At 52.7% G+C, this 23,244-nt stretch overlaps 1 protein-coding gene across 5 annotated transcripts in view; it reads right to left on the bottom strand.

Annotated features, from left to right (window-relative positions):
- Nucleotides 1-23,244, bottom strand: part of NTN1 (netrin 1) — a 245,339-nt gene that overhangs the window by 42,436 nt on the left and 179,659 nt on the right. For 4 of the 5 annotated variants that reach the window (XM_077970352.1, XM_077970355.1, XM_077970353.1 and 1 more), the window contains exons 4-5: nt 16,537-16,686; nt 13,487-13,540 (exon numbers count right to left, since the gene is read on the bottom strand). In XM_077970352.1, the coding sequence (XP_077826478.1) occupies nt 13,487-13,540; nt 16,537-16,686 (204 nt within the window). Of the gene's footprint in view, nt 1-13,486; nt 13,541-16,519; nt 16,687-23,244 lie in introns of all 5 variants that reach the window. The other variant, XM_077970354.1, reaches the window with a different exon arrangement.

Here is a 23,244-nt window from a genome sequence, read left to right as displayed (position 1 = left end):
ACAAGAACCCCTGTCTTGGGCCCCCTGAGGCTCTGGGGAGAAAGAAAGCCAAAGACAGCAGGGCCCCGATAACCTGGGTGGATGGGCTGGCATCCCACCCACAGCCATCAACTAGCCTCAAAGAAGAGGAGGGAAGGGATAAGTCCAGGACAATCCCAAAAGGTTACCACCTTCTTGGAGGCTTCTCTGTCTGGTGAAGATGGAAGCTACTCTGAAGATATCTTGGACCATGGGAAGATTTTAGATGCTGAAATGCAATTTCCTAATCCTTGGGCTGAAGGAGGTGGCCTCATAGGACAGAAGGAAAGCTGGTCCAGGAGACTAGGGGAGGGGAAGAGGGACGCTGGTAGATGCCTAGGGCGGCTTCAGCCTGAAGAAAATCTTGAAGCAGTTGTCTCTAAAATCTATTTCCCCTTCCATGAATTTCTTTTCTTTCTTTCTTCCCTTTTTTTTTGTTTTTTGACAGTCTTGCTCTGTCATCCAGGCTGGAGTGCAGTGGCGTGATCTCAGCTCACTGCAACCTCCGCCTCCTGGGTTCAAGTGTTTCTCATGCCTCAGCCTCCCAAGTAGCTGGGACTACAGGTGCCCTTCACCACGCCCGGTTAATTTTTTTTGTTGTTATTAGTCGAGACAGGGTTTCGCCATGTTGGCCAGGCTGGTCTTGAACTCCTGACCTCAAATGATCTGCCCACCTCGGCCTCCCAAAGTGCTGGGATTCCAGGTGTCAGCCACTGCGCCTGGCCCATGCCATGAATTTCTAATCCCTCTTCTGGAGAAGGAAGCTTTTCTAAGCCTCTGTGTCACTCCATAGCTTCCTGCTTAAAAGGACCGTGGTTAAGTGGCAACACTGGTTCTGCCATCGACTCACTGCATGACCTAAAACAAGCCACTGTCCTCCTCTGGGCCCCAGTCTCCCCGTCTGTGAGATGTGCAGGCCCGATCGGATGACCTATCTCTAGGTTCCTTGTGATACTAAGATCCTGAATTTCACTCTCAGGATGCCTTTTTGACAATGCTATGCTGAGGAATGTCTAACAACTGGCTCTGTGGGGAACTTAAAAAAATGTGCTTTGATTTTACCATTTGTCAGCTTCCGAAGTGTAAATATTCCCACCGTGGCCAATTTCAAACTCCCAGCAGGACACCCAGAACGCAGAATTGGGCAGAGATGCACAGTCGGCCCTCGTGAGCCAGTGTGAGCAGGTGTGAACAGGTGTGAGCCAGCTCCACACACCACCAAGCTTCACGTGCCTCTCTGTGCAAAATAATTTCAGACCCCTGCTTCATTCCTGATCTCTGCAAACAGAAGGATTTCTCCTTTCCTTAATCCCACAATACACTGTACTCTCGAGCAGAGACCGCAAAACTGTGCAAATGACACCTGTCACAATCTACCTTAGGAAGGCACTGACCTCTGGAGAAAGGAATGGGGAAGGGCAACGCCCCGCTAGCCGCCTCCCTCCTAGACACCATCCACTGCCCTTACTGAAGCCCTGCCCTGGATGGCAAAGACAAGGCCCATGAACCATGCCCCAGGGCAGAGGCAGGAGACTTGTATCATGTGGCCACACAAACAGCTTTAGGAGCAGAGGGAGAGAGCTGCCAGAGGCAAGTCCTGCTCAGCAGGAGGTGGGGCTGGGGACAGTCTGAGCATAATCACACCAGCCACAGGAGGCAGCCGGTAGCCTCCCGGTCACACCACCACTGTGCTGGTCCTTCCAACTCTGAAGGTCTATCTCCACAAGAGCAAGGCTGCCTGGCAACCGGCTAAACAATGTCCCCACCAATCCCTTCTCCTCTTCTCTTTCCTCCCCTAGGGTTGAGCACCCTCCTTGGTCCAAATTCCCCATAATTTCTTCAACATAGCCCTGAAAGAACCTCCCAGGCACCCCCGCCACTGCCCAGGTGCTGTGTCTGAGACCACGAGGCTGCCTCTGCACCCCAAGCCCTGCCCAGCTGCTGACAGAACAGGGGAGGACAGCGGATGGGGTCTGGTGGCCACAGTGGCCTCCAAACCAGGCCTTCCCAGGCCCCAGCGATTTTGAGCTGGGAAGGGGCCAAATTTATCCTTTAGCCCAACTCTTTCATTTCGCTGGGAAGGCTGGGTCCAGAACTACCAAATGGCTTGCAGAACGCTTTAACTAGAGTGGGGTGAAATACTCAAAACCCATGATCTGCAGTAAAGGATTGCAGTGATGGTTGTTATTATTTAAGTCTGGAGTGGTTTTAGATCTGGCAGGGTATTTAAGTAATGAGACAGACCACTGTGGGTCCTGTCCAACCCCCTGCCTCTGGGACTGGAGGGGGGCTTTACTCACCCCAGTTCAGTGGCTGCGGAGATTAGGGGCGGAGAGACTGTACGCTGAGGGCCTCAGGCCAGGTGTGACCCAGTTGCTACAGGTCCCCTCCCACCACAGCCCAGGACCTCTACAGGACTCTGCAAGGGGTTTCAGGCCGAGCTCTGAGCCTGGGCCACCTGGGGGGGGGGTCTCTGCATCCACCCCTGCCTCAGCCTAGCTCCACAGCCTGCACTGCCCCAACCCCTGCCAGCCTCTGCCAGCAAGGTCACTGTGACAGCTGTGTGACATGGAGGTAGGTCCCAAGGACTCCCATCCTCTCTCTCCCCCTGACACCTGTCACTTGTCCCGTTCCCATCAGCCATGCTCCTTGATCCCCCAGTGGGAAGCGCTCCCAAGAAGGGCTGAATATTCCGCCCCCACTTGCTCCTCTGGCCTCCCAGCTCATCCCTTTATCTTCCTCGAGGCTGGTGGCAGCTCCACCTGCAAAGGCCCAGAGACAGGGGAACAATGGGGGTCCTGAAACCCACCATGCAAATGGCTTCTTTGTGTTCCTTGGGGTGATGGAGGCCCAGGGCGGAAGGGTGGGGGGGCGGTAGAGCTCGCCTGGCCCCACTCACCCCCAGCCTGACCTCTGCCCTGGCCCTTTGTGCACGTCCCAAAAGGGAAAAAGACAGGAAAGAGATGGGGGTGGGAGACGGGGGTGGGAGACGGGGGTGGGAGACGGGGGTGGGAGACGGGGGTGGGAGAAGGGGGTGGGAGAAGAGGCCAGGGAAAGTGAGGGAATGAGGAAGGTGGGGGGTGTAGGAGAGAGATTGAGGGAGACAGACAGCAGAGCGCGAGAAAGAAGAGAGGGGAAACTGACTTGCACAGGCCGCTCAGAAGCAGGTTCTCCTGGCCAAGGGGAAGTAAATGTTAAGCTGAACCCTAGGAAACTGCCATTTTTGTGGATCTCAAATGGTCATATACAGCGGCAATTCCGCACAGTCGGACCTAATACACATGGGCTGTCTGATCTCAAGGCGGGGGGCAGTGAGCAGGTCCCCCGCACCAGAAGAGCCCCATGGCCCCTTGGCTTGGGCTCTGCCTTTCTTTCCTGGACCAGAGTTCTGGGAACCTGAGCTGATGTCAGAAAACCTGGGTTTGATCTAGTGCTTCTTAGCCAGAGGCTCTTCTGTCTCCCAAGGGACACTTAAGTATCACAACTGGCCAGAGGGCAGGTGCTGGCATCCAGTAGAAAGAGGCCAGGGATGCTGCTTTATATCCTACAGTACACAGGGCAGCCGCCACCTCAAAAAGATCTCCAGCCCCCAGGTCAACAGTGCGAGACCGAGAATCCCACGGTTTAAACACCTTAAATAACTGTTGAATGTCTTCCCTTTCCACACCTTCTGACCCCACCGCTCACACCCCACGAAGCCACAGGACTGGAGATGGCAGTGCCTCTTCAAGGGTAGGTGACGTTAACAGGGACAGCATGTACCACACGGAGAATACCTTCCATCTTACATGCCACTTTGCATCCTCAAAAGCAGCCCAGGAATGGCACCCAGATGCATTTCTAAATAGAGTACTTCATATATCACAACACTACATGTTTTGTTTTGTTTTTGAGACAGAGTCTCGCTCTATTGCCCAGGCCAGAATGCAATGGCATGATCTCGGCTCACTGCAACCTCTGCCTCCTGGGTTCAAGCGATTCTCCTGCCTCAGCCTCCAGAGTAGCTGGGACTACAGGTACCCGCCACCACGCCCAGCTCATTTTTTGTATTTTTAGTAGAGATGGGGTTGGATGGTCTCGATCTCCTGACCTCATGATCCACCCGCCTCGGCATCCCAAAGTGCTGTGATTACAGGCATGAGCCACCGCGCCTGGCTAATATTTTATCTTCCAATTTAGACATTCTTCCCACATCATTATATGGCTATCCCATTGCCGAGTAACTCAAGCTTTACTCAAAGACGCGTAGGTTGTGTTTCTCTTTTGTTATTATAAGCAATGCTGCAATAGTCATCTCTGTAGCTAAATTTTGGCACACATTGCTATTTCCTTTGGCTAAATTCCTAGAATTGAACTGAGGGGGTCACGGATACCTTTGGATACACAATGCCAAATTACCCTTCATACAAGTGCCACCAGGTTACCCTCCCACCACCAGAGTAGGTGAGTATCTGCTTCCCCAACCCTTTTCAACACAGAGAATAATTACTTTTTATTTTCCAAAGTGTCATTCTAATCTCTATTATTTTTTGAGACACGTTCTCGCTCTGTCACTCACGCTGCAGTGCAGTGGCATGACAGCTGGGACTACAGGCGTGCGCCAGCACCCCTGGCTTTTTTATTTTTTAGTAGAGATAAGGTCTCATTATGTTGCCCAGACTGGTCTTGAACTTCTGGGCTCAAGCGATCCTCCCACCTTGGCCTCCCAAAGTGCTGGGATCACAGGCATGAGCCACCATGCTCCATCCCTAATAAGCTTTTAAAAGAGTATTCTTGTTAATGTTATTTTTTATTACTAGTAAGTTTAATGCTTCCTATGCTTATTGCCATTTGTACAAATTCTCTAAATTTCTAGTTTGCTTTTTTAACCCGATTACGTATTAGGATCTCTCTCTTATTGAACTGTAAAAGTTCTTTATTACCGAGGACATTAATCTTTGGTCAACCATGTCATAAATATTTATCTCACCTTCTAATTTGCCTTTTATTTTGCTTATAGAGATTTCTGAGATATGGAAGTTTTCCACTCATTATTTTTCGAGATGGAGTTTTGCTCTTGTTGCCCAGGCTGGAGTGCAGTGGCATGATCTCAGCTCACTGCAACCTCCGCCTCCCAGGTTCAAGCGATTCTCCTGCCTCAGCCTCCCGAGTAACTGGGATTACAGGCATGTGCCACCATGCCCAGCTACTTTTTTTGTATTTTCAGTGGAGGATGGGGTTTCTCCATTTTGGTCAGGCTGCTCTTGAACTCCTGACCTCAGGTGATCCGCCCGCCTCGGCCTCCCAAAGTGCTGGGATTACAGGCGTGAGCCACTGCGCCCTGTTCCACTTTTTATTCAAAATCTTTCCTTTTATGCTTTTTGACATTTGTATCATGACTAAAAGGCCTTCCTCACATCAATATTACATTGATATTCCTCTATATGTTATTCTAGAACATTTAAGGACTTATATATTGAAAGTATATAAATCTTTAATCCATTGGTGATATACAGCATATTTTGTTATTATTGTAAATAGCCAGTTTTCCCAGGACAATTTACTGATCGATTCATCCTTTTCCACACTCACAATCACAGCTTTACCATATGCTAAGTTCTTATGTTTACATTTGAGTATGTTTCTAGACTTTTTTTTTTCTAGACACAGTCTTGCTCTGTTGCCCAAGCTGGAGTGCAGTGGTGTGATCTCGGCTCACTGCAACCTCCACTTCCCGGGTTCAAGTGATTCTCGTGCCTCAGCCTCCTAAACAGCTGGGACTACAGGCGCGCACCAAAAAACCATGTCCAGCTCATTTTTGTATTTTTTGTAGAGATGGGGTTTCACCATTTTGGCCAGGCTGGTCTCAAACTCCTGGCCTCAAGTGATCTGCCTACCTCTGCCTCCTAAAGTGCTGGGATCACAGGTGTGAGCCACTGCGCCTGGCCTGTTTCTAGACTTTCTACTCAGCATTAGTGATCTCTCTATTCCGACACCAGTACTACACTCATTTAAATAATCCTGTTTACAATATCTTTAAATATCTGGTAGGGCAAATCACCCTTCATTAATCTTTTAAAAAAATTATTGGCAATTCTCACCCATTTATTTTTCTGGCTGAATTTAGGAATCCTGTTTCATGTAATTAGGATTTTGACCAGAATTATGCTAATATACAGATTATTTCTGGGAGAACTGACAGCTTTACAATTTTGGGTCTTGCCTTCCCAGAACGTGGCAAGACCCTGCTTTTCTTGTGTTCTTTTGTGTTCCTTGGAAAAGTCTTGTTCTTTTCTTTATAGACATTCTGTACTTTATTGCTACATTTATTTCTGTTTCATATTTTTACTGGTTTTCTAGTTGAGATTTTGTTTCATCATAAAATTGATACGCATTCACTGAGTACTTACTACAGGCCACGTTGACCTTTGCATGTTCATTTTTAATGGCTCCTTGCAGAATTCTCTTAGTTCTAACAACCTTCAGCTGATTCTTTGCCGGTGGAGGCTTTGGGTTTCTTTACGCTCACCCATTCTGGGATTAGCTAATTTGCCTGGCCGGTCTCACCCTGGCTACCTTGTGGCCCCAGGGTCGGAGCTCTGTTAACTGTTCTCTAGTGCTCACCACCTGTAAGCCTGGTCATGCCAGCTCCACGCGCCAACCAACCACACTCACCAGCACCCCTTTAGCTGGCACCTGTAAAAAGCAGGGGCTTTTGACTGGCTGTCCCCTCCATGTCTCTTTGGTTTCAGGTCACCCCTCAGTGGATACTTGAGTTTGTCTTCTTTCCTAGTAGGATGTTACCACATAGGATTTTTTTTTTTTTAATCTAAAATTGACCAAACAACTTAACTTTGGCTGGACACAGTGGCTCACCCCTGTAATCCCAGCACTTTGAGAAGCTGAGGCAGGCAGATCATGAAGTCAGGAGTTCGAAACCAGCCTGGCCAACATGGTGAAACCCCATCTCTACTAAAAATACAAAAATTAGCCAGGCATGGTGGCGTATGCCCGTAATCCCAGCTACTCAGGAAGATGAGGCAGGAGAATTGCTTGAAACCAGAAGGCAGAGGTTGCAGTGAGCTGAGATTGTGCCACTGCACTCCAGCCTGGGTGAAAGAGTGAAACTTCGTCTCAAAAAACAAACAAAAACGTAACTTCTGTGAGAATGGCATGGTAGCCAGCACCACTCATGGACTCTGCACCAGGGCAACCACGGCCAGAATCAGTGATGCTGCCTGCTAGGGCTCGCCAGTCTCTGTGCCTCAGTGTGCTCCTCTGTAAAATGGGGAGATGACGGTACCTAGCTCCGTGCATGGAAGAGATGATTAAATGGTTAATAATATAGAGCATTTGGAACAGTACCTACCACAGAGCAAGCATCTTATGTATATAAATGTTGTCTCCTTCTTCCCTGAGCCAGAATCCATTTATCTTTTATTCTGGGTCTGGTCCAGTCTTCTCTCAGGATAATACTAATCTGATGGTGTGTTAATGACTTCACTGGTCATTTATCTAAATGGCTAACCCAGGACAGCCTAACATCCCATTTCATACCACCCTTTGAAACCAGTGCCTTGGTCAGTGACTGGGCCTCTTGACCAGTGGCCTGGGCTGTCTGCACAGCCAGTGATCCCTGCTCCTCCCAGGGGTCTTATCTGTGGACCCCACAGCTCCCTTTCTGCTATACCGAGAGCCTGAAGCCTCCCTACCTGGGACTCAAGGAACCAGATCCTTCTCAGATGCTTCCAAAAGGGGAGAGAGGCTCAGGCTGTGTAGCCAGAACTCGAAGCCATACACCCACAGCCAAAGGGCTGGAAGACAACAGAGGACTTCCGCCATCCCCTCCGAAGGTTCCCAGTGAGGCGACAGGAAGGCAAGCACGTCCCCCTTGCTGCCGATGCTCCAGTGCCTTGTCTCCAGGACACTCACTCCAGCCCCAGACAAATCAGACTCACTTTACCCTTGGACTGTGACCCAAAGCACTGTTTTGTTTTTTTTTTTTAATTGTGGCAAAATATACATAAGATTTAGCACTTTTTTTTTTTTTTGAAATGGAGTTTTACTCTTGTTGCCCAGGCTGGAGTCCAGTGGTGTGATCTCAGCTCACTGCAACCTCCACCTCCCAAGGTTCAAGCAATTCTCCTGCCTCAGCCTCCCAAGTAGCTGAGATTACAGGCGTGCGACACCACACCCAGCTAATCTTGTACTTTTAGTAGAGATGGAGTTTCACCGTGTTGGTCAGGCTGGTCTCGAATTCCTGACCTCGGGTGATCCGTCCAGCTTGGTTTCCCATAGTGCTGGGATTACAGGCGTGAGCCACTGCACCCAGCCGGATTTAGCATTTTTAAGTGTACAATTCAATGGCATGAAGTCCATTCACAACACTGTACAACTCATCACCACTATCAAGTTCCAGAACTTTTTCATCACCCAAAAAGGAAAACCTGTACCTATTAAACAGCTGCTCCCCAGTCCCTAGCAACCCCTAATCTGCTTTCTGTCTCTGGATTTGCTTATGCTAGACATTTCAGATACACGGAATCATGATATGCAGCCTTTGGGTCTGGCTTATTTCAATCAGCATGATGTTTTCAAGGTTCTTCCGTGTTGTAGCACATGTCAGAACTTCATTTTTTTTTTGAGACATGGTCTTGATCTGTCACCCAGGCTGGAGTGCAGTGGTGCAATCACGGCTCACTGCAGCCTCAACCTCCTGGGCTCAGGTGATCCTCCCACCTCAGCCTCCTGAGTAGCTGGGACTACAGGCGTACATCACCATGCCTGGTTTTTTTTTTTTTTTTTTTTTTTTTTTGTGAGATGAGGTTTCAGTATTTTGTCCAGGCTGGTCTCAAACTCCTAGGCTCAAGCAATCCATCCGCCTTAGCCTCCCAAAGTGGTGGGATTATGGGTGTGAGCCACCGCACCTGGCCATTCATTTCTTCTTATGGCTAAATAGTCCCTGTATAGATATGCCACATTCTGTGTATCTGTTCATCTGACGACGGACAGGTGGGCTGTTCCCACCTTTTGGCTATCATGAAGTCAAGCTCTTGACCTTTAACTGGTTTCTAGTTCTTACCTCTCTGCTTGGTTCAGGCTCTACCATGAGCTGCTAGAAGGCTCTGATGAGCCCACCATGCGGCTCCCTCAGTTGCTCCCTGCCTTGGGCAGTCCAACTTGTGACTTCCTGAGGTCTTCAAAAGCCAACCAAGCTGACTCTCCACACCTGTCCTCACGCCAGCAACTCCCACCCCAATCCCACCTTTCTGGATGGAGAAGCTGGCTCAACCCCTCATTATACCGTGGCATTTGTATTTTTCATGTCAATTTACTGGTTTTTCTTAATTGAGCACTTTGAACAGGCCCTCCACTGAGTCACAGGCTTTACTGAGATCATCCCATTTAATCCTCACAACAGCCCTAGTGGCAGGGTTGCGATTACCCCCATTTCACAGACGAAGAATCCGAGAGAGGGATCAAGCAGCCCTCAGGTCTCAGCCTCCCATTTTAGTGCCCTTTTCTCCCTCTTCTCCCTCCCCACAACCCCTTGTCAATACCGCAGTCAAGTCTCATTAGCTCATTTTCCTGTATTCACCCAACTGATTCCCTATCCTGGTAAACAAAAACCTAAACAAGAGAATAATCCGTGCTTATCCAGGTTGCAGGTCTACATAAACCCAACTTCCTTCCATGAAGTCAAGAGGCCACCGGATGTGACTTCTCTAATGTCAACCCCCACCCCCACCACACAGGCCTGGTAGCACCTGAGTGCTGAGCGTCTCAGAGCGGTTTGGCTGCCAGGCTCTGCGGTGTTTTCCCTTCAGACTACCATTAAGGTAATATGCAAGGGTGCCCATGGTAGCCACGCCCACCCCAGGCTGGGACGGCTGAGGCAGTTAGCCAAAGGCACCAGGTAAGGCCCCGATGGGGTGAGTACCTCCAGAAGACAGGGTTGGGAGAGAGGACCTGGGATCCCTGATGGGAGGTGGAGGGAGCTCAGAAGTTGGCCAGCTCCATGCTCCTGTACCCCCAGAGCCCTGGGTCCAGCTCCCACTCAAAGGCAGCTGTGATCCCTCAAACCAAGGAGGCCAGCACAGGCAGCCCTTCCTGCCTCTGGACCTCTTTGCTGTGTTTCTGCTGCAAGGCCCATGGGCAGTGGGGAGGTGGAATTGGCTGCCATAGGCTCTGAGGGCCAATCATGCACCTCTCCCAATTTCACATTCAATGACATCTCATTGGGTAGCCAGAAACCGGCCAGGGAGGGAATATTGACACCAAGGGAAGTGGCAGATGCTACACATTGGCCCCACCCCCCGCCCCAGGCAGTTGCTAAATATTTACCAGCACCTCCACCCACACACAGGCCTCTGCCTGGGATGTGGGAGAAGTGGACCCTCGGGGGCGGACCCAGAACAAGCAGGCACTTCTGAAGAGGAAACCCCAGCAGGAGGAGCTCACTCCTGCCACAGCCAGCCAGGGAGGGAAGGGCCTGTGGAGCACTGGGTCCGCCCCTTCGTTCTTCCAGAAGGCAGAAAGGAGACGCCATTGCATTGTCCAAGTTCTTAGAGTCAGTGAAGGGCAAACCCCTGGTCTCCTGGCTCCACACCAGTCTCCTCCCACCAAACCAAGTGGCCACCACAAAACCGAACAAACAATTTGCAAATCAAGAACTCCCCTTGAGCTGATAGGTGGGGAACGGGTTGGGGAGGGAAGGCAGGTGTCTGTTTTATCCTTGAGTGCTGAGGTCTCTACAACCAATAAATAGGTGAGTGCCGGGGGAGCTTTGGGCACCATGCCCTTCTTGAGTGGGTGGTCCCTCTCTCCTTCCTCCTTGTTTCCCTCCTGGTCTCCCCGGCCGCAGACCCCCCCCCCCCGCCCCGCAGACACTACGTTCCTTGTCTCCCTGGCCCATGACGGTTTACCAGCTAGCTCTGTGAGCAGGTAAAGAACATTCCGGGAGTGAGCTGGCCCTTCAAGGGGATGAGTTCAGGGGAAGGTTATGTCCATCAGCTTTCACAACAAATTCTCAGCTTATTAATTCTCCTCTGGTACGCAGGCAAAAGCAAACAAGCTTTTCTCCGGCAGCCTCGCACAGAGGCCTCCCCTGTTCAAACACAGCAAGAGTGGACAGGTTTGGGAGCGCTGAGCTCCCAGGCCCCGCTTCCCAGGGGGCCCTCCTGGCCTCCTGCCTGCAATGTCTCAGCCGCTGAGACAAGGTACGCCCGGCCTCTCTGTGGCGGGAGGCCCCACGGTCCAGCACTTGTTGTCCCAGAGATGGTTCCGGTTCTCTGGAACATTCTCTGGGACAGACACCCTGGGTATCCCAGGACCCCCAGAGTAGGGCAGCGCGGGTCTGGTCAAAGCTACAAACATTGCTCCAGGCTTCCAACCTGCTCACTCAGCCTCTCTCTGAGGAAGATACTTTATAAGGATGTTTATTTACTGCTCGCTTCAGTTTAAACCATACTTTTAAAGGTTCAGAATGAGGAAAGGAAATAAACAGTAACAAAGTCAAGCAGTCTGAAAAGTTAAACAACCCAAAGACGACATTTCAAAGGAGGAGGCTGCAAGTATTTATAAGCAGCTGCTCCAGAATCTTTTGTCTGGCGGAGCCAAGAACCTTGGACGTTTTATACCAGCTTCTTGCAGCCTATGTGGAAACCTCATGACATCCCTCCCCTCCACATCTTTCCCCATTTGCCCATTTCTGACTTGGAAGGGAAAAACTCAAAGTCAAGGGTTTGTGAGAAACCCAGAGTCAAGCTACAAGGACTAGAGAAACGGGGGGAGTGAGAGACAGAGACGGAGATGGAGATGGAGACAGATCTTTAAGGTCTGTCTTGCTTTTGCATGAGCTGTGGACGCAGCCCCTGCTCAGAAGCCTCAATCCCCCGCAGTGTGCACAGCCTTAAGATCTCGTCCAGGTACGTCTCAGTTAGGCAAGGACGAATGTCACATCAAGGAGAGCAAGAATCGAAGTTCTATTTAAGTCTCTTCTACCTTCAAAACTGCTCTCCCCTAGAGCTGAACTAATTGAGGATGTTCCTGTGAAATGTGCTGTGACACAGACAGCTTCCTCCTTGGCTCTGTCATCTAGTCTCCCTGTCATGCCGCTTCCTTCAATCCCTTCTCTTCGCCATTTCCCCTGCGTGGGGCTCAACCAAAGGCCCCTGAAGGCTCTGCAAACAACGCAAGACAGAACTGTCTCTGGCTTTCCCCGCGCTGCCTCTGGCACTCCCTGAAATGCATTTCTGTCCTTTCCTGTTTGCTGGCTGTTTGTGGACCATGCCTGTACAAGTGCCGAGTCTGTCTTCTCTCAAGTTCCCAGTGCACTGCCAATACTCTCCAAAATCCAGTCTGTATCCTAAAATACTCAGGCGGCCACGCGGGTTTGCAAGCTCCCCCATACCTCTCTACAGTCGTTTCTCAGGGAGGGAAAGGGTCCCCAGCGCCAGCATGAATGTCCATGCTGGGGTGCCTGTCACTTTCTGCCCTCTTACCCCAAGGACCAGTACACAAAAGCCCTGTGTGACCCCAGGACCAGGACTGTGGGTACAGGCCTGGGCTGCTCTCAGCAGGGCATCCGGCAGGGCTGTGCCCTCTGAGTGCCCAAAGCCAGAGCTATGCAACCCTTCTTGTGTCAAGGACTGTTGAAGCCTGTGGACCCTTCCTCAAAAAAACATTTCTCCATGCTAAAATAAAACACACAGGTCTACAAAGGAAATTAATAGTTCTGAAATGCCGCTGCCCAAATATCTTGAAAGAACCAGATGGATGGTATGGTTACGTTACGCGAGTGCTTCCTGATTAACGATTATAAATCAGGATCTAGCAGCGGGTCTAGTAACTTCTGTCGTTTTGAGAAGCAATAACCAGCATGAACAGTATTTATGATATCTGCAGCAGCTAGAATGTGATGTGAAAACCGCCGTGACCTCTGCTGGTGACCAAGGTGCAGGCTCGGCCGCATGCCGCGGTCTGCGGCCTCTCTTTGCCATGGAGGAAATGCTAAATTTTCAGTTGGACGCGAATGAAAATGAAGATGTGATTCTCCCCCACGCCCACCTCCCAGGCCCCCTGCATTCTGCTTCTGTGCTCCTGTGCCCAAGCCTCCTCCTGTATCCCCAGCACCTGGCTCCTTCCTTCTCTGCAGCCCCAAGAAGCAGTGACAGGCCCTCAGCTTGGAAGGTGCTGGGCTGGTGGGCAGCTGGTGGACAAAGAGAAGGAGCTCAGTTTTTAGGGTTCCAGGCTTGGGAGAGAGGCACCATTAAAATCTCCTCCATTTGATTCTCAGAGGGAAAGTCACAACATAGCGTCCTGTAGCTCCAGCTTCTTCAGTGCAACCCAGGGGCGCCAGTCATTCGGAGCAGACCCCAGATAGCGGTTAGAGGAGTCTGGGCTTCTGAACGCCCCTTCCCCGTTAACCCACCCCACCACCCCGCCACACAGCAAGAGTGGGAAATTAGAAGCGAAGGGGGCAGTTTACCTTCAGGCTCCTCCACGCTGCTGGCTGTGGTCGTCGGCGGCGCTACGGGGATCTCTTTGTGAGGTTCAAGACAGGAGTGAGGGGAGGGGGATGGTGGAGAGAAAACAAGGTAAGACGACATGATTTTTTGACTTTAGAATGAGCCCAGCACAGACTCCTCCCAACCTCCTGGGACCCTCCCCTCCATTTCCCATTCCCTGGCTCAAGAAAAGTCAGAGGAACAGAAATCAGCAGCGGCATCCTGGGCAGGTGGTGTTTTTCTCCTTTCGCCTAGCAGGGGGGCGTGAAGGCAGGAGGGAGGCGGCAACACAGAGCCTGGCCTTGCCCCCACCCCCGGGCCTGACATCAACTCAGCTCCACCCCTGGAGGGGTGGAGAGGGGTTTCCCCAGGCCACTCTCCTCATCGTGATGTGGCTACTGGGCCCTGCTCATCTCTAAGCTCAACTCACAGGTGGAGAAGGAGCCATGGCAGGACGGCACGCAAGGCGCTGGGAATCTGCCCAAAGGAAAAGGTTTCTCCCACATGCAGAGAAGTGTTGGCAGCACGGCCCAGGTTCCGGCGGCCTCACCTCTCAGGTGCTAAGGCATTTTCTTAGTGGGCAGCATGGGACCAAGAGTGCAGATCCAAGGGCCTCATAAAAGCTTGTGTGCTTCGTGTTGATTATTCTCTATCTAATACTGCAATTTGGCCAGGTGCAGGGGCTCACATCTGTCATCTCAACACGTTGGGGGCCCAGGGTGGGAGGATGGCTTGAAACCAGGAGTTTGCAACCAGCCTGGCCAACAAAGCAAGACTTTGCCTCTACAAAAAATAAAACAAATTAGCCAGGCGTGGTGGCACGCACCTGTAGTCCCAGCCACTCAGGAGGCTGAGGCAGGAGGATCCCTGGAGCCCAGGAGTTTGAGGTTGCAGTGAGCTATGATGGTACCACTGCACTCCAGCCTGGGCAACAGAGCAAGATCCCGTCTCAAAAAGTATATATAATAATAAACATTTAAAAAGCAGTTGGTTCCTACTACCTGCCGGACCCCACCCTGTGCTCAAGAAAGGAGAGGAGGTTCATCCAGTCCCCACTGTTCATCGGTTCAGCAGCCTGGCACTGAAGCTCCGGCTTCCTCTTTCTGGACAAGGCCAAACCATGGACCAGAAGTCCCTAAGAGGAAGGGACTCACTTCCCCTGGTGAGTGACCACGAACCCCACTGATGGTAGCCACCGTCTGACTCTTTGCAGTAAAACTCTGACTCCCAGATTCTAGATGAGCTAGGACTTGAGGCTTGGTGGAGGGACATGGCCTACTCAGGCTGGGAGGCAAATCTGAGAGGCACCGGAGGCATCCTCTGCTCCTTTAGGAAGTACAAGTGGGGGACACAGCCCTCAATGTGGGGTCAAATCTTGACCTCAGGCAACTGTATTAGCAACAACAACCCATAGGTGCCCTGTCACAATGGGTGATTAGGAAGCTGGACCTAAAAAGCCACCTGGTCCCAGCAGAAACATCCCGGAGGCAACATCTGAATGGTCCAGTCTAATCCCACAAGTCTACAAATGGAGCCGAAGCCAATGGCCGCAGAGCCACTGTGACCACCACCCTCAGCGCCTGAGGTCGGCCTGGCTCTGGGACGCCCATGCAGGGCCCATGGCTACGCAAACTGGGACAAAACAGGGCACGAGTCCCTCAGGCACTGTCTGGGACCTGTAGCTCTTCCCTTGGGAAGAGCACGCGAAAATTCCAGGATGGAGCCCCAGGTTGCCCGGTAGGGAGCAATGCTCTCGCCAGGCATCAGCCCGCCCTTTGTGAGAGGAGAGGAGAAGGCACAGGCTGGGAAGTGTGAGTTCCCAAGGGTTCAGCCTCTGATTCAGAAACACCAGCTCTCATGTCTAGGCTTGATTTTTCCACTTGGGGATTTGAAATGTTGGTTCTAACCATTTCTGAGCAACCTGAGAACGCCTAACTCCCTGAAGAAGACCTCAGTTTCCACCCCCGCCATGTTTTCCGAACCCCAGATCTCCTCCCAGCTGTCTAAAAATGTTCACCTTGCAGAATGTGGATGGACAGAAGGATTCTGACAAACTGTAAGGCTGACAATTGGAGGTTGTCGTGAAACCATTTCAACCTGCGCTGCCCTGGATGGGTGCTGAGCCCCCTCTACCGAGGCGTGGATCCTGGTCATTTGCTATTAGCGAGCCCCTGAGAACAGCTGTGTGGAACGCCGCAGGGTTGCTATCATCCTTCATTAGGGCCACAGGTGCGGTGCATGGAAGCCCTGCCTAGCTCCTCTCGAAGGCCCTGGGCTGTCGGTCCTTTCTGTTCTGAACCCACCAGGGGCAGAGGGAATGCCGACATTCCGGCAATAGTGACAGCAGCACGCCTGGAACGGACCCACCCCAGATCCAGGGTCCAGGTAGACAGTGAGAATGGGGCCAGTGCTGAGGACAGCGGCTTGCTTTCCCCCAGAAACAGGAAACTCAGTGTTTGTCAGATAGACAGCCTCAGACGGGCTGGCTCTGCTGAGCCCCCAGTGGCTTTTGTAAGAACTTCTATGAGCTTGCGGGGGGTCTCCCACGTGGACTCAATGAGCGTGAGACCGTGAATGCAGGAATGCACACTGACGACAGAACCCACTGAACGGGCCAGGCACGGTGGCTCATGCCTGCAATCCCAGCACTTTGGGAGGCCAAGGTGGGCGGATCACCTGAGGTCAGGAGTTCAAGACTAGCCTGGCCAACATGGCGAAATCTCATACTCTATTAAAATAAAGACAAAAATAAGCGGGACATGGAGGCATGCACCTATAATTCCAGCAACTCGGGAGGCTGAGGCAGGAGAATCACTTGAATCCAGGAGGCTGAGGCAGGAGAATCACTTGAACCCAGGAGGCAGAGGTTACAGTGAGCTGAGATCGTGCCACTGCACTCCAGCCTGGGCGACAGAGTGAGACTCCGTCTCAAAAATAAAAGAACCCACTGAACATCAGTGACCAGCATCCTCAAAAGCTCACTGTCCTCCCACAAAGCCAGAGACTTGAAAAGCTGGTGTCCTATACATACTTATGCAGGGGGCGATGGGTGAGCGGCTCTGCTGGTAGCCTTTGGCGCAGCGGTTGCAAGTGATACCCGTCACGCCGTCCTTACAGGGACACTGGCCGGTGGTCTGGTTGCAGGTTTTGCCAGCGGCACCCACGGGGTGGCAATCACAGGCTGCAGAGAACACAAAATGGGAGGGTCAGACAAGGGGGAAGGGGCCAGTGCATCCCCCCCCAGAGCCCTCCCTACCCAGGGGTGCCTCCATGGACCCTGCCCTAGAGGAAGAGCAGCAAGGGAGAGCAGGCCCAGCCAAGCCCAAACACACTCCGGAAGCTCTGACACTGGCCACCCGCCTACCTGGAAACGGGGACTGAAAACTAAAATGGACCGACCTGAAGAGACTGCTTTGGCAGCAGGAAAGTGAAGTGCGGGAGCCCTTTGGAAGCCCAGGAGGAAGGCTTTCAAATACTTTCTGGGGAAGGCAGAGCCCGCAGCCCTGATCGCGCCTGGGTGGAGGAGTCAGGATGTGAGGGTACACCTTCCCTTGACAGGGTCAGCCTATGCGTTTTCACTCTGTCCTCAACCAGCTCCCCGCCCCCAAGTTTTCTTGCCGACCCAGGGCGTGGGAGGAGTGGGGTTTGAGGCCTGATGAAGCTCTGGGGTTTGCCAGGTTAGAGGGAGTCACAGGTTCTCAACCAAGAACGCAGGTGAGAGCAGTTTAAAGGAGCCAGATTAGGCTCCCCCAGCTGCTGCCCCCCACCCCTGACCCTGCTTTGCAGTCAGGCAGCCAAGGCAGCCTTCTGAATCACAAAAACCATACACTGTAGCACTAGAAAGGGTCACAGTGATCGTTTAGTTTAAAGGCTTGATTAAATGTGCAAACAAAGACGGGAGAGGTAAAGGAAACTCCCAGAGCCTCACAGGAAGGGAACAGCCAGGCTGGGAGGCGAAGCAAGGCTGGGATTCTCAGGCCAGCAACTACGGCTCCACAGAGCAGGGCCCCCCACCTTCCTCCTGGGCTTAGAAAGGGTGGAGAGGTAGGGTTGCCCACCCCGTCATGCTTCACGGAGGCTCTGTCGCTGTGTCCTAAGGAGCCAGTTCCAGTAAGAGAGTAGCCACAGGACCGCAGGAGGATGTCCCGCCAACACACATGCTCTGGGCATAGAACAGCTATACCTGTAGGCACAGGACGCCAGCGTTCCCTGCTAAGTCCTGCCTCCCTGAAGCTAGGCGGTGGCCTCAGAGCGGTGGGGAAGGGGAAGACCGAAGGAAGGAGGCAAACGTCCTAGCCACACCCCGCCCAGGAGGCTGGAGGTGGGGAGTCGTCTGCAGCAAGGCGTCCTGCAGCCAATTCCAGGTGTCCCCTGGTGGCTGCTAACGTGTTCCTCCTCCAAAAGGAGGAAAAAAAACCAAGAACGCAGGTGAGAGCAGTTTAAAGGAGCCAGATTAGAACTTCCCAGCAAGCACTGCTGGGCGTGAGCACGGGAGTCCGTGGCTCAAAACGTGGCCTCTCCCAGCCCAGCTGGCCTCGGGCCCAGGAGTGGCCAGTGAGGATAATTACGAAGAGGAGGGAGGGAAGAAAGTGGAAAGGAGAAGAATGTGAGGAACTGTTTGTTGAAGTTGTGTTTGGACATGCAAAAGCTCCTGGAATCACTTGGAGTGATGGTTCTGGGACTGGGGGTGCCCCCGTCAGGTGGGAGGAGGGTGGGGGCACAGGCCCTGGCACAGGGGCAGCCTACAGGGCTCCCTGCCTGTGAGGCAGATGGAACTGCTGCAGTCTCGCTACTACTTCTCATAGAAGGCCTTTTTTTTTTTTTCTTTTGAGATGGATTTTCACTCTTGTTGCCCAGGCTAGAGTGCAATGGCACGATCTCGGCTCACTGCAACCTCTACCTCTTGGGTTCAAACGATTCACCTGCCTCAGCTTCCCGAGTAGCTGGGATTACAGGTGCCCACCATTACGCCCGGCTAATTTGGCTAATTTTTTTGTATTTTCAGTAGAGACAGGGTTTCACTACGTTGGGCAGGCTGGTCTCGAACTCCTGACCTCAGGTGGTCTGCCCGCCTCTGCCTCCCAAAGTGCTGGGATTACAGGCGTGAGCCACCGTGCCCAGCCAGAAGTCATGCCTTTTGCTAGGAAATCGTCTTAGATGTACCCTAAATTCAAGTTCATTCTCTGTTGTCTTTTTCACTCAACACTAAGAAAAGATTCAGCCTTGACGGCCCATGGAGGCGTGCAGAGGGGGAGGAGGGGAGAAGGGGAGGCTGGAGACGGCCTCTGACCTTTCCCTATGGCCTCTTCAATTCGTCCGTGGTAGGAAGGGAGATGGAGGCAGTGCCTCTAAGTCGGCCGTGCGAACGCAAAGGGCCACAGCACAGGCTCCTACCGCCTTCGAAGGCCCTGATGCAAGGCGTGAGCATCAGGGGCTCAGGCCAGCTGACCTCCCTTAGCCAGCTGGTAATCCTAAGATTCATGCCAAGACATTCTCCCCTCTGAGCTGATGGAACACAGCTGTGGACCAGTAACTTCTGAATCCTTGGACTTGGCTGAAGGGAGGTCACCAAATCTTGCTCGGTCACTGCACGTTCAGAGCCACGTCACACGTGGACACCACCATTGGCCCAGGTGGTCTTTATCTTGGCGGCGGCCGACCCAGAGCGGACTCTGGGTGGAGTCAGGATGGTGCATTGTTCTGCCCCACGGCCCCTGACAGCTGGTGACCTGCTCAGCTGCCTGGGCTGGCACCGGCCGAGGTCTGGCGGAGTGAGGGCCGTCCTGGGTAACGGCAGCGCCACTGTATCGGCTGTGTGCAGCAGGCGCTTCCTAAGGGCCCACCCTTTGGTTCAACACAAGCTGATGCTTGCTGCTGATGTGTTCCTCCTCCAAAAGGACCAAACCATTTCCAAATCACTCCAAATCGCTCTCCGAAGATTTTGCAAGAATCTGCCCTATCTGTCTGGCGTATGGAGGCAGCAGGCTGACTCGTGTTTCCACACCAGCAGATCATTGCTCTAGGAAGGGAGGCAATCAGGGTCCTAAAGGGTCTGCCCAAGGCAGAGTCTTCTTCAGCAGTAGCCGCCCCGCGCAACTCCTGCAAACTCCTTAGCACATCCACACTCTCTCATACGCGTCGAATCCCTTGGTCCTCGCAACAGCCCTCTGAAATGTGCGTGACGGCACAGAGGAGACCACGGACGGGCAAAGAAAACTGCAGGAGAAGACCGGGGGCCGTGCAGAAAGGGCCTGGATCTCTGAGGGAACCACCCTTTCTAAACGGCCCCCTTTGTATTTCTTGTTCTGCAAGGAGAAATAAGCTATCTTACAATACGAAGTGGGTTTTCTGTTACCTGTACCCAATGCAATCCTAACAGACGTGCCTGGAATTCATTCTCAATCCCCAAAGGTCCAGCCAAAGGACCCCAAAGTAAGAACTTTTCCTAAAAATTCACTAATTGAGATGGCCCCCATTATACCCTCTGTGCAAAGGGTGAGTTTCAAGGTGTAGGCAGAGTTGACAGATGACAATGCCACACTATGGCCTGGAAAGGGAGAATCTGACTGGCTGAGGCCAAGGGAAGGGTCAGGCCCTGGCTCTGAGGAAGAGAAGGTCAAAGTCACCTCGCTATAGCGCTTGACCCTGAAATACACACAGACACAGACACATCAAAGTGCCTACTAGGCCGGGCGTGGTGGCTCACACCTATAATCCCAGCACTTTGGGAGGCCCAGGTGGGCAGATCACGAGGTCAGGAGATCGAGACCATCCTGGCTAACACGGTGAAACCCCGTCTCTACTAAAAATACAAAAAATTAGCCGAGCGTGGTGGCGGGCAGCTGTAGTCCCAGCTACTCAGGAGGCTGAGGCAGGAGAATGGCGTGAACCCGGGAGGCAGAGCTTGCAGTGAGCTGAGATTGCGCCACTGCACGCCAGCCTGGGCAACAGAGCAAGACTCCATCTCAAAAAAAAAAAAAAAAGTTCCTACTAACACAGAGAGACTCACGCATATTCCCAGAAACACACAGATACAAGCAGACTCCTACTAAATCTCCCTCCCTCTCTCTCATCTACACACACTGACACAAACACACAGATTCTTATCTACAAACTCACCCACACACAGACATATACTCAGATCCACAAAGCTACACACACAGATACAGACACACACGAGGCAGGGAAGGGGAGGTGTGGAGTGAGCTGGGGAGAAGGTGGAAGTTAGGTGAGTGGAGGTCTTTTCCTTTGCAGGGGAGGGGGCGGTCCGGTGAAGGAGACAAAGAGAGAGCCTCCCTAATTCCTCTGAGAACGTGGTCTGGGTCAGAATATCTTCCACCACAGGAAGCCGCTGGGTGGCTTCCATGTCCCTGGAAGTCAGCCACTTTTTTCAGAGGTCGGTCAATCCCTTCCATGGCAGGTCACCCCGTGTGCTTGGAGCAGGCAGCACCTGGCCATGGGAAACAATGTACCCGGGGAGTTTTTCCATAAAGAGAAAGGTGAGGCCAGACGGAAGCCCAGGTCCCTGAGAATGCGGCAGGATCAGGTTTCCCATGAACACGGCAGGCTGGAGAGCCTCCCAGTGAAGCAGAGAACCCAGGCGGTTCTTGCTCTGGGTCATGAGACAGGGACAGACAGCTCAGGTGTCCCAGGTGCTTTCAGACAGGTAAGAGGGGATCCGGGTCTGGCCCTCACCCTCCCAGTGAGCCTGGGTTAGTGCCTTTCTCTCTCTGGACCACCGGTGGCTCATCTGTAAGGACAGGGGTCTCCCTCTAAAGTCCCACTGAAGCGACTTACAACTTAACAGGCTACGGTTTTTGTCTAACTGCTGGGTCCAAAGGAACCAGGGTGGCAGCGCCCACCCTTTGCCCATTGCCCCTCCTGCTGCCGTTCCTCAGTGTCTTGGCAAGAGACCAGGGGAAAGGGATCCTGTTGCAGGGCACAGCAGGCCTTCCGTACACCCCTACTGCTGGCCCTGCCTGCACCAGCACCCACCTGCATGGTGTCAGAATCTTGTTGAGATTTGGTTTGTCGGTGAAGAGAGGGGGTACCTAGGGACTTCTGAGAGCCCTGGCAAAGCTGACCTGGATGGCAGGTGCTTCTCATCCTCAGCTTCTTGTGCCCAAGTAGCTGCCTCTCCTCGCTCCCTCTGACACTCTCTGAAGGGATCACTGAGGCTCCTGGGCTCTGCCAGGGAGGACACGTACTCCTGAGCCTGGCACTCTCTCCACTGAAGCACATGCTGAGGCTTTCCCGAAGTCTGTCCTGGGCTCCTATCCAGAGGTCTGGCTGCTTTTCCTGAGGACTCTGGCTCCAGGGACTCTTGGGGTCGGGTAGAATCTTCAAATGGCAGCAGTCCAAGGCCATGTGCCCATGGAGGACAGGAAAGCCAGCTTGGCATGAGCCCCTCTGGAGCAGCTTCAGGTAGGACAGGGGAGACAGGACAGCCCCAGCCTCCACCCCCACTTCAGATACCACCACGGCCACCACCCAGGCCTCTGGCCAGTCTTGAAGTTCAGCTTCTGGCCTGACCTTGTGCTATGGGCTAAACTGTGTCCTCCCTTCCACACACATGCTGATGTGGGAGCCCTAATCCCCAGTACCTCAAAGTGGGATGTATTTGGAAATAGGGGCTTTAAAGAGCTCATTAATTTAAAGTGAGGTCACTGGGGTGGACCCTGATCCAACATGACTGGTGTCCTTATTACAAGAGGGCATCAGGACACAGATGAGTGCAGTGGAAAGACCGTGTGAAGACACAGGGAGAAGACGGTCATTTGCAAGCCAAGGAGAGAGGCCTGGAGCAGATGTTTCTCGGAACAAAACCAGCCCTGCTGACACCTTGGTCTTGGACTTCCACCCTCCAGAACTATGAGACATAAACTTCTGTTGTTTAAGCCAATCAGTCTAAGGCACTCTGCAGCCTGTGCTGACTAACACACCTGTGTGGAGCCTCAGGTAAGCATCTTCTTCTCCAGGACCCTCCCAGGCCTGTCCTGTACTCATGAGAAGGAAGACTGCCCCACCACTCCACCAATGAACTCTTTCATCCCCTGGCTCCCTGTGGAAGTCACCAGCTTTGTGGGAGGAGGAAAACCTTCTCCATGGTAGGCCATGTCTCTGAGGGCCCCCCAAACCCCCCGCAGGCCAGCAGAGCAGCTCTCGGCTTCCGTGATCTCTAGAGCCCCTGCTGGCTCTGATTCTCAACGGGACTCACAGACCATCTGAGGGCTGTTCTCAAAAGGGTACTGGCTGAGGCCTTGAGCAGGAAGTGCTGCAGGTCCTAACGGCCCTCGGAAGGCTGGCATGGGCTCAGAGAAGGTAGCCCTGCATAAGAGATTCTGCCAGGAGCCCTACCCCCTCAGCAGCGCCCTCCTCACCTGTACAGCATGCAGGAGATGCCCTGTTCCAGTCCAGAAGAAGAAAGGGCTCACACAGCAGGTGCTGAAGGCATCCCTCCCAAAGTCTGATGGGAAACTCCCTTCCTCGTCCTCACAAGACTTCCAAGGGACAGAGGAACACAACCGACAGATAAACCACCCTGCCCTGAATCCCGGGACATTGCCCCAGCAGTGAATGTGGAAATCTTGTCAAGTTTCCCCAGGGAGGGCTGATCCCTGGAGCCTACTGTGAGGCTCCATGTGACTCCAAGGGCTGCACCTGCCTATGGCCCTCCTGGGTTGGGGGGAGACAGTCTTCTCTGCTTTGAGTAGGACCAGTCTGCATAGGTAGACACGAT

Source organism: Macaca mulatta, chromosome 16 (assembly GCF_049350105.2).
Source record: "Macaca mulatta isolate MMU2019108-1 chromosome 16, T2T-MMU8v2.0, whole genome shotgun sequence".
NCBI lineage: Eukaryota > Metazoa > Chordata > Mammalia > Primates > Cercopithecidae > Macaca > Macaca mulatta.
This window is presented reverse-complemented; position numbering and strand designations above follow the sequence as displayed.